Genomic DNA, 12,195 nt, shown 5'->3' with positions numbered 1-12,195 from the left:
GTGTTTCTCTGCTTATTGGTATTCTCAAAGATACTTTACATAGAAATCTCAGTGATTTCTTTGCATTCAACCTCAAGACATAAATACTTGAAAACACACACTCCAAATAATATATCAAGTTTAACCCCTTAGAGAAGTTTTTTCTTTGAATCCTCCAAAAACAGTTGAGCCAAGGAAACAAAGGCTCAATTTTATTATATTGTATCTTTTTGTATAATTCTCTACAATGAGCATTTCTTACATATTCTCTGAAAGTTTAGTTGTTTTTGAAAAGAAAGGAAATGCAGAAATAAAGTTTCCCATCATAGATTAGAATTGATGTTTTGTTACTTTAAAATATTGCAATTATTTTTTCAATGTATTAGAGCTTAAGTTCATTCCTGACAGATAGTTATGAAATGATGAGTGAAAAGCATTAGTAATTTAACATATTTAAGCTACCGTGGAAAATTAAAAACTTTGTAAAATTGGAATACTCATTTCCTAATATGATTTAGGCAAGGCTGCAAGAATTTTCATTAAATAATATAAAACAAATTAGAGGGATAGAAACAAAACTCAAGGGCAGTGAAAACAATCACATGAAAAGATGATTTTTCCTCATGTTAACTCTTTAATGACTAAAACCTTTTGACTATACTCTATAGTTTTAAAACAAAAAAAAGATTTCTCAAGTATTAGTAAGATAATTTGTGATAGTAATTATTACTATTTAGAATTTAACCAAACTATTTATAAAATTATAATTGATGTTAAATGAATTTTAAAAGTTTAAGTTAAAATGTATAAAATGTTTTAGTAGAATAATAATTCAAGTATTGAATATACAATAATTTCTCCATTTTTTGTTCATTTTGTACAGCTTTTTCTTTTTAAATTTTCTTGCAATAGTTGTTGCTTCGCTAATCTAGAATACATAGAAATGAATAACAGCAAATCAGATGCTGTATATTTTTGTATATCTGAGTAAAGAATGCTTAAAATGTTAATCATTACTGAGACAATTCTCAAGCATAAAGTCTTTCTTACGTTTGACTTCATCACTGGCTTCTTTCCTTCTTGTGACTAAGAATCAAAATAAAAATTTGTTGTTCTTTCTCTCTCTCTACAGAAAGCTGACCTTGCTGTTGCTCCACTGGCTATTACCTATGTTCGAGAGAAGGTCATCGACTTTTCCAAGCCCTTTATGACACTTGGAATAAGTATTTTGTACCGCAAGCCCAATGGTACAAACCCAGGAGTCTTCTCCTTCCTGAATCCTCTCTCCCCTGATATCTGGATGTATATTCTGCTGGCTTACTTGGGTGTCAGTTGTGTGCTCTTTGTCATAGCCAGGTAACATGCTCACTTTTGTGATTTTTTTGGCAATTGTTACCTCCTTTTTCTAACTAATAATTGTCAAAAGTCACAATCAACTTTACTTTTCTTTTTCTTTATTACCCATGAGGTGCTGAAGGATAATGAGCTTTTAAGAGTTATATAACTTATAATAGTGCACTAGGATGCCTCTTTTGGGCTGAAAGCATGCTGGTTGTGTCAGTAAGCTATAAGTGTGGTAGAGCTTATTGTTCTTAATAGGAATCAAAAAGTAGTCTAAATTACTATGATATATCAATTATTTTCTCATTTTGGAGATTTCTTTTGAGCCAGACAGCAAAAATAGTATGCTTTACTAACTTGAAAACTTGGCATAAAACTATAAATCTCCAATATAGATTTTAAAATAATTTAAATTGATTTAATAAGTCAATCATAAGAAAAAAACAATTGGTAAAATTTAAAAGGCTTTTAGCAAAATCAAGGTTAATTGAAAAATAAGCATTTCAGATATAAAAAACTACAATAATTTTCTATATAAAATTGGTCATTTTTCCACAGAATAAATATATTGCCACATAAGTTTGCCTTATTTTCACAATCATGCAGGGAATACTTCAATTATAGGATCAGAAATTCAAATGCTAATTGAAAAATACATAGTTTATAGTGACCTTTAAAGTCCATGTAATATATGTTGATCTTGTCACTTTCTCGTTACTCTGGAACAGAAATTTGTAATCAAATTTCATTTGTTTCTCACTATCAAATTTCTCACTGATAGATCAATTCAACATGTATGGTTTGTTTTTTCCTTAAGATGATTAAAATTCCCTCATGACTTCGAACTCTGTTACCTTGATGACCTTGAAAGTTACATATTATTTGTAATCATTGAATTTTTATGTTCCATATCTTATAAAAATTTTGCTTTAATTCAAATGAATTGGCGATATTCATATAATTTTTTCATGTTGATAATTATACTTACAATAATAACTATAAATATTTTCCCTATCATCAAAATTAAATATCACGTATACAGTGTGTATTTATTATACTATAAAGTTATACTGTATACTATATTATACCATAAAGTTATACTATAAAGGTTAGCCTGATCATAGTATTGCTAAGTATATTTGTCCTTTCTTAAACGCTATTCCTTTTTCAATGAAGTCATCTATTTTTCCTAGCAATAAATAGTTTAGTTCATTTAATTTAAAAAGAACACGATTATAAAGTATCATATTTTCAATACATATTCATTTTATAGTTATACAGATATCTTTATATATTTACACATAAATGTTATACAGATTTATAATTTTCTACCTAATTAGTTCAGTATTAACACTCAAGTCCTTCAGACAATAGTCATTTTCATTAGGCCAAAACTTTGTGTTGGAACCATATATACTTATAGCATTTGTAAATTTATGGTAAATTATTTTAAATTTTTATTTGAGATTTATAATTTTACCCCAAAAGTGAGAATTTAGAGTATAAAGTTTATAAACTTTTAGTTCCAGTTTTTCTCCTATCTTGTGGAAATAAAAGTTTTATCATTTTTAAGTAAATTTGAAAAAATTTACATTTTTTCATAGTGATTAAAACCAGCTATTTCATATTAATTTAGAGAAATGAATTCAAGGATTACAGCTTAAATAATTCAATAACTAAAAGCACTCTGCATCTTGTCCATAGGACAAACAGAAATATAAATACTCCAAAATTTAGAAAAAACTTTTAATATCTGCAGGTACACTAGTTCCTTTTGAATCAAATTAACAAAAGTCCCAGGAAAGACATAGACAAAGCCTAGAGAAAAGATTTTGAGACAGTTGTGTGGATACCAGTCAAATTGGAACAAGTGTAATAGTAATTTCCAGGAAATCTTAAGCAGAGATGCTATGTTTATTACAAATTTTTATTAGGCATTTTTGAATGCAGATATTCTGATATCAGATTCAAATGCAAATACTGAAACATCTGGATTATTTTCCAGTTTAAAAATGGGTTGCAAATAGAGGCATACTGTATGAACATGCACTTATCTAACTTTTAATATATTTCTCTTCAACTTTGATAACTTGTCAAATAATATTATAAATTATTATCTATAATATTATAACCTGCATTAATTTTTCATAAGAGAAATATAGTCATGTAATTCTATATGAGAACATAATAGTTGCTGGTGTGCCATTTTTGTAGTAACTTTAAATTTTGAAGTGTTGCTGTTATATTAGTTATTAAATGAGTAGATTTGAAAATAATTCTATTTCAACATTTTATTCAATATTATGAAAAGCCAAGTATTGTTAAAAATTAGGTATAATGTCATAATTTATGGGCAAATTAACAAGATACCCTCTTAAGTAAGCAGTGTTAAATGTTCTATATTAAGTAATAAGACTACTAGTTATTCTTGGTATAATAATATATAATATCAGTCTTTTACAGATAATCTCAGAATATTTTATTCAATTCTCAAAGTCGTTAAAATCTTGTATAAATATTGTCAATTTAAAAAAACACTAAAACTTGAAGGAAAATTTCTTAAATAGTCCATTTAAAATTTAAACTGAAATTAAAAAAACAATTGAATTTGAAAAATTAAAATTCATTCTGGCATGGTTTTGAACTCTTGCTACCTTAAGAAAAGTTCATGATATAGGGCCTTCCCGGTGGCACAGCAGTTGAGCGCTGAGTTGTGCCGGTTCGATCCCCGCCTGCTCCCTGGCAACCAGAGGAGGGTCCCACATGGCGCGCAGCAGTGTACTTCGGTCCTTCTGCCTGCTCTGCTCCCCGCTCTGGCTCTGGTGAATTCTCTCACCCTCCCGCACTTCTGACTGTACCCAGTGCTTGTATAAATAAAAATAAATAAATCTTAAAAAAAAAAGTTCATGATATAAATGCAGGCAAAATGTCCACATTGAAATTCTAGAGCTTATCTATCTAACTTCAATGACATCTTGATATTTGCTATCAATTCAAAATAAATACAACATTTTGATTTTACATATGAAGATTGTCTTATGTTGTGGAGAGATCATTGATGAACTTAACATTGTTGATATTAAAATAAATGTCTTTTTTTTTCTTTATGTTTACTTTGTCTCCAAATGATCATGGAGAAGGAAAAGCCTAGTTACATTAAATTCTCAAGTATGTGTTTCATTCTCACTGAAGATCACATTTAAAAGTTCTAAAATATCACTCTAACAACAACGTTCATATTTATTAATGACTGGAAGTTATGTCATATTAAGAAGTATGTAATATCTACTTAGGAATGAGAAAAGGAAAGGCATTTTCTCTTAAAAATAAACTACATTAAATTATATAAATATCAATGATTTTTAATTGTTATTAACTTTTTTGGTTAGCAACTGATATTGTTCTTATTACTATTGTGAAAATTAATATTCTGTATTTTTTAGGTACCAAGCAATATCTTTATTTTTTGTTTTCACTTTGGGTTCTTTCATCAGTCTCTCCCTCAATTAGTCAAATGTTAGTTGACCATATACTAAGCACTGGATAATTAGGATTTCTGAAAATATTAAAATTAATTTATATCCATGATCTATTTATGTATTCATAAAATGTCTATTCAATCCATATAATGTTCTGAGAATCATATCAGATACTTAATTCCAAAAACAAACATGACTGGGTATATTCTTTTCATTAATAAACTCACAATCACTTCATTTATATGATGATAATCTTTTGATGAATAAAATTCACAGCCTTATTTGGTAGTTCTTTTAAATACTTTTATGAATGTTATCTTTTAAATATATTTTCCTAAAAATATCATATATTTCAGTGACAAGAAATTATAACTATAAAGGAAATAGGACATGAAGAAAAATCTGATTTGAAGACTAGATTTGAGACTTACTGAGTATCTTCTATATCATAGCATTAGCAATAATTTTATCATGAATTAATAACTGATAAAAATTTAGAATTTTTAAAAATTAGATTGAAATTAGGTTAATATTATCTTTTAAAATGTTTACTTATAAGAAAATTTATCTTGAAATATTTGGCAGATGCCCCAAATTTTTTAACCAGGGTAAAGAAAGAGATATGTGATATATATGGATGTCACTTGTTTGTCTTAGCATGGATGTATAATCTAAGATCTCTTGCAAACAGTCACATTATTTATAGCATAATGACATAATCAGCACGCTTTTCTGAATTAGCTGAGTATTGTTATTAAAAAGTAAAAATGAGGCTGAGGTAGTATATTCCAGACATAGGGTGACCTTAGTGGAGGTATTCTGAAAACGTTTGTCTGACAGAGTATTAGAAAGAAATCTGTCCATGATGGACTTCTTCTTAATCATATCTACCACTTAACCTTTTCCTTTCTCTTTCTACTCTCATTTTCCTTCTACTAGGTATGTTAGTATAGAGATGGCCATTAGTCATATAAAAAAGTCTGGTTAGGAAACCTACCCTTTATACTAATAATGGGAGTTCTTTTTCACCTTGCTTCAAATATTTCCTTTATTAAAAAACAGAAAATAATGATACAGTAGAGGTCATTTATAAAAGAAGTAAATTTAAATTTCCATAATATCCTTTTTTTATAACCATCATTGTCTCCAAGACAACCAAATACGTTTTGATTTTAGCATGTAAATCTTGGTCTAGGGCTCTTAGTAGTTTGTTATACAGAGATAAATTACTGAAAATCAAACTTAAAAGAAGGGAATAATGAAACATACATTTCCCTCCAACAGGATTGATGTAATTTTAAAAATTGTTTACTAAGCATTTGAGAGATTTGCATTCTTACTGAGATTGAAATTGTTGAGAAAAAAAAAAAACCTGCAGATGAAAATTAGTACCACTTTGTAGTAAGAATACTATTATAGACAATTCTTAGTTTACTTAAATGAACAAACTAATCAATACAGGAAAAAGTAAAAACAATATTGACTAACCTGGTGTTTTTAGCAAGAATAGTAAATAAAAAAAATGTAAAATATATTAAATTAATGTCATTATTTTTCCTGTTAAAATGAATACAAGAATTTATTGTTCAGTTTTTAGTTGAATTATTTTGCATATTTTTCTTTGGATACTACAATATTATTTATTGGATTAGGCAGCAGGAATGGTCTCCTTATAATCTGTTCAAGGGTTTATTGTTACAGGACTGTTTTGACATGTGTTTTGGCTCTAACATAATCTGGGGTCACAAGAAAACAAAACTGTTACCTTATTGAGAGTCCATATACTTGTAAAATTTTTCTGTATCTCTCTGGGAGCCCAGCAGTAATAAGATGTTCTAAACATAGTGTTTTTGAAGATCTAAGAGTTTAGAAAACCATGTCCAAAGTACTTGCATTAACAGTTTTGATCTTGGTTCCTGACTAGTGTGCAATAGCTTTTATATTCCTGTCACAATGATGGGTGACATTTAATGTACGATGAAGGGCAACAATGAATTATTATGCACTTGGAAATGGATAACTGTTTTGGCGAGATGTTCAATTTTAAACTAATCTGCTGTCAAAAGACTGTTGTCACATTGAAATGAAATGCCAATTTTGTTGTGTGCCTTTGCCACCAACTTACCTACCTTTTACTAAAAAACCATTTCAATTTTACCTTTATAATTTTAGATATATTTTGCTTTAACATTTTAGTCATTTTTTCACTCAAATAAATCACAGGGAAATTATTACTGTTATTTACTGTTATTCCTCATGCCATATAATAGTATTTTTATTCCTCATCTTTGACTAATGAAAATTTGTTTTGAAATAGTGTTGTTTTTCTAACATGACTTTCACACATGTGAAAAAGATTACTAATCTTGTTATTATATTAACAAATACCTCAAATATGGATCTTAAAGTTAAAATCAATTCAAACTGAATGCACTTTCAAACTAGATGAGGAATTTTTTCAGTTATTGTTTGATAAATCCATCAAAATAATGTATCCTTTTTATTATTAATGATTCCAACAATGTTGACTGCTGCAAAGTACACCTGGAGTCACAAACAGGTAAAAAAAATATATTTATTTGTATAACTAATGGGCATAAATCAATTAAAATAAAATTGAATCAGGGACTTCTTTTCAGCTAGGGTGAATATGATCTCTAAATAATTGAGGCAATAGAAATTTTCACTGATATACCTGCACAGGATAAAGAAGAGAATTATAATTGTCATAAGAGAAAGCAAGCATATGTTTTACCTATTAATTTTATAATTATTCTAGACCTTTATAAGAAGAAATTTTTGTGAAAAAATCAAATAAGATTAAGAGATTCAAAACTAAAGTGCTTTTTCATGTAATCATCTGAAATCAAATGCTTATTAGCATTTTTAATAACTGTACTTCAGTATCTTTTAAAAGTTTCTATATCTCTTTCCAAGTTTTCATGTAAAAATTTGGTTTTGATTATTAGTATAAAATAAGTATTAATACAAAAATAGAAACTTGATAGCCCTATTCTATGAGTAAAGTATCTCTGCATCTTTCCTAGCCCCCATCAGCAGAATTGAATTCAAAGATGTTAGACAAAACAAATTATAAAAGGCTGCCTCTCTATCTAGTCATTGCAAATGTGTTTAATAAATAAATATTGTAGCCAATGAGCTTTTGAGAACTTTGCTCAACCTATGATGACTTTTTTCGATTTAGAAGTTCCACATTGTCTAGCTCAGTAAGTCACTCTGAAACTAATTTTAATAAATTACAGTGTATAGATTTACATTAGGAAACTCAAGGATGCTAAAACAATATTGAATATTTATTAATTACTGTGTTTGCTACGTAAAAATGGAACATCTGTTGTTCTTTTTTTTTTCCTTCCCTATAAAGTGGGGATAATAAAGTTACCTCCACATAAGCTTGTTCTGGGGAAAAAATAATAACATGAAGTATTATTATTGAGCATGTGTCCACAAGCTATATAGCCTCTGGACCAAATCCAGCATGGCACAGCTGTTTTTAATGAATCCTTTAAGAAATATCAACTTGTTTCTCACACACACACACACACACACACACACACACACACACACACACACACACACACACACACACACCCTCACTCTCCTCTGATGAGAAGCAGTACTCTTAATGAAATTACTTTTGCTTTGAAAGATTTGGAAGAGGGTTCATGTCATCTTTGGCAGTTACCACCACATCTTTTATACGTTTCTTGTTAGCTAATTCAAATTGAAAAACTAATAGGATAAGTACAGAGCTGTGAATAATTTATCTTTTTTTTTTTTTTTTTGGGACCCTAAGAAAAAAATTCCTGAGGTGACTATTTAGGACCGACAAGATAAAGAAAACCAAGTATTTTTCAACAAGTGATGTATTTATTTTTCCACATTTCACTTTCTAGGTAGCTATTTCCATAGCAGCAGAGTTCTATGTCTTGTTTATAAGAAATCAACTTTCCAGCTTGTTTTTTATGTATTAATTCTTGCAACAAAACTGCTCCTCTGTTTTCCCGTAGCCATCAGGAAAATAGTCCCTTAGACTTACTGAGGTTTCCTCAGTCACCTAAGAAAGATCTTCATAGTCTGAAGCTATTGAAGAAAAGGAATTTTTTTTTGTATTTTCTTTATGAAATAGTTTAATGTACGATGTCTAGTTAAGTGAGGTCAAAGCCTCATATAAACATTCACCTTGAAAGCAGTTGAACCTGTGAAGGATATCAGTGAAACAAAAATAATAAGGACACAAGGAATGTTTATTAGGATCTTTTCCGTTTTTCATATGATTTTGTTCAATATTTGGAGAGTACTTATATAAAGGTTTTAGTGTTGAAAACTGTAGAGAAATAGGTCATGTTTTTTTCTTGACTGGTAGGGTAACAACTAAATTAGTAACATTTTGTCCTTTTGTTATAGATTCTTAGGTATAAGTCCATTCAGATGGTGTCTTTTTAAAATATTTTTGTACTAAGATGGTAGGTCATGTGGAGGAAGTTATTGAGAGAAAAAGGAAGAAAACTAATACAAATTGCAAGTCAACAATTGCTCGGTTAATTCTGAGAACCATATAGAAATCTCCTAGGTTCTTTTTTTTAGGAACTGTTTTCATACTCTGATTTAAGCGATGACTAGATGTACATTATCCCATTCATTAACCCCTCACCAATTAGAGATGCTTTATCTTTGCTTAATGTTATCATACTTTTTTAGTTAAAAATTATTATAGAGAGGGCCTCCCCTGGTGGCACAGTGGTTGAGTGCTGGGTTGCTAGGCTGCCCGCAGCCTCTGCAGCGCCAGTTCGAATCCCGGCCACCGGTGAGGGTCCCACCAAAAAAAAAAAAAAAATTATTATAGAGAATGTGAAAATGTTGTTCTAAAGAAAAGAAAACAGATTAAGAAGAGAACAGAAAGCAAACTTAAAAAAAAGAATTTGTGTTCTTAGTTCATTTTGAATAGCTTGTTCAAGTCATCTTTCACATTTTCCTTCTAAGGTTTTAGGGAAAAATACATGGCTACCATTTTTTAATTTTTTAAAGAATATCATGTTAAATTTTTATGCTACAGGTTAACAGTATACTGTTTTATAATGACGTGGTTATTTAAAAAAATCACTTTATTTAACTGTACTTTAGAACTTTTTTCATCTCTGTAAAAACAAAATCCCTACCAACAAAAAACTTTAAAAATATTTCCAGTCACTTGGGTACATAAGTAGGAGATACTAGCAAGCTACACATGTAGATTTACCTTACAAACCAGTTCTCTAAAAATGCTTTCTTGCCCCTGAAAATTGCTAGCTGCATATAGAAGAATTAAACTACATTGTGATCTTTTCTGGCAACTCAAAATGTTATTAATATTGTTTTGATGATTTTCATAATTCATGGATGTGGGAAAATATCAATATTAAATGAAAACGTATGGATGTAATTTTTAGTGGTAATTTATTGCTTTATTTTTTAAGCTATGTAAAATAATGCACTCTGTCCAAATAATTAATGAGTAGGAGATATAGTGTCATCAACCAGTATAACTTCATTCATTAGAGCATGTCACAACACCTTAATTGCTATAATTTTTTACATTCCATTACATAATTACATCATTCAAGTTAAATTGTTTTCATATCAATCCTGTTGGGTGTGTGCATATATATATGTATATATATTATTTTGGAAAAATATCACAATTTGCTGAATTAGTAATAGGGATTTCAGTTATTTGCATTGATAAAACTTGATAGCATCTTTTTGTATATTAATAGAATTAGCAAAACAAATGATAATACAAGATATTCTATTTTCAATACATATAGTTTAAAATATTTCTAGATAACCATTGTTGTAAATGAGGAAATTTGCATATGTGAAGTTCTATTAGAAATATATTGACTTTATAGTGATTGATTTTTGAAATATTGTCTGAAAGCCCAGATATTAATCTGACAACCTTATGACAAATATCCTTATTAATGAAAGTAATTATCAGATCTGCATTTAAAAACTAGTGATTTTTGAAATTTTTTTCCAGTGTAAATGGAATAGAAACATGATTTTGAATACCTTATAACTTAGGTAAAGGTGATTTCTCCACCTTTCACCTTCCCCTCCCCCACCAACCAGGATATTACATAGCTTTTGCTGTTCTTTATGAGATTTGTCGAGCCCCCAATTAATTATTTCAAGGTAGTCTACACTCTCATAGGGTCCTATTCCTGAGATAATAAAATGAGGTGAATGAATTTATAATAGATTTTCCTATATAATTAATGTACTTAATATTTGAAGCAAAGGTGAAATTATAGGTTTTGAATGTTACTGGCATGATAAACATTACAAACAGAATAGGGCTACAACTGTCATCTAAGTTGGTTCAGAATATGCACCTGAATATTATTTTAACATAATAAAATTAGGTAAGTGTTTCCCTGCTTCCCTTACTATTATTGGTACTGAGAATGGGGGTTCTGGGAGGTGTGTTTTAATATAAGTTTAGCAATTCACAAGACTGAAGATATGTTTTGGAAACTGGTATTACAAAAGTGATTTTACAAAAAAATCCCAAAAACTGAAAATTTGGTTATAGAAGAATCAAAAATAAGATTCACATTCAGGGAAATGCATGTTGATTTTAAAATTTTCAAATTGTTACTTCATTTTTTCCATTAGGACTTAAAAAAATTAATTAGGAAGATGTTAAAAATAATGCTTAAACTCTTCCTTCTGTTAGAAACTTAAAATCATTTATTTTGTAATTTCTTAATTAAGATATTTTAATTGAAAACAAAAATATTGACTGCTTTCCAAACATATTTCACTTGTTTTAGATACTAAATGATATGTGATGCATCCACTTAATTTTTAAATACTTTAGATATATTGGTAAAATACAGGATAATTTTAAAAACATTTAACTGGAATAAAAGAAAGCCCATAGCCAATTAACCTTTTGGAGTTTTTATTAAAATTAATTTTATAGTGAAAAATACAATGGCAAAAACATTAAATGCTTTGCATGTTTATAGTTGCTGGTTGCTTTATTTTGTATAATCCGGATATTTGTATATTTAAATAATATCCAAGTAATACTAGAAAGTAAAAATGCTACCTTCCCAATGCTAGCTTCAAGTTCTTTGTCATAACCTAATTAACTTTTTGAGTCTCCATTCTTAAAAAAAAAAAAATAGTCTTGTTTCATTTTCCAGTATTGGAGACCTCTTGAAATACCTGACTGCCTTGAAGGTTGTAATACTGGACTTATTGCTTTTAAAATCCTTAGCAAGTGTGTTGAAAGCTAAACACTTGCTTCTGATGTGTAAGTCTAAAAGGGAGTTCTTTTAAATGTAAATTATGTTTATATTAATTTTAAAATAGCTATATTTTA

General features: G+C 28.8%; 1 protein-coding gene across 3 annotated transcripts in view; it reads left to right on the top strand.

Moving 5' to 3' along the window:
- GRIK2 (glutamate ionotropic receptor kainate type subunit 2) overlaps positions 1-12,195 on the top strand; it is a gene marked incomplete at both ends in the record, with an annotated part of 584,968 nt that overhangs the window by 448,484 nt on the left and 124,289 nt on the right. For all 3 annotated transcript variants that reach the window (XM_084228044.1, XM_084228045.1, XM_084228046.1), the window contains one exon: positions 1,112-1,335. In XM_084228044.1, the coding sequence (XP_084084170.1) occupies positions 1,112-1,335 (224 nt within the window). The remainder of the gene's footprint in view (positions 1-1,111; positions 1,336-12,195) is intronic.

This window comes from Talpa europaea (genome assembly GCF_964194135.1).
Source record: "Talpa europaea genome assembly, chromosome: 2".
Lineage (NCBI taxonomy): Eukaryota > Metazoa > Chordata > Mammalia > Eulipotyphla > Talpidae > Talpa > Talpa europaea.
Note: the sequence above shows the minus strand (reverse complement) of the source record. Positions and strands in the feature narration are given on the sequence as shown.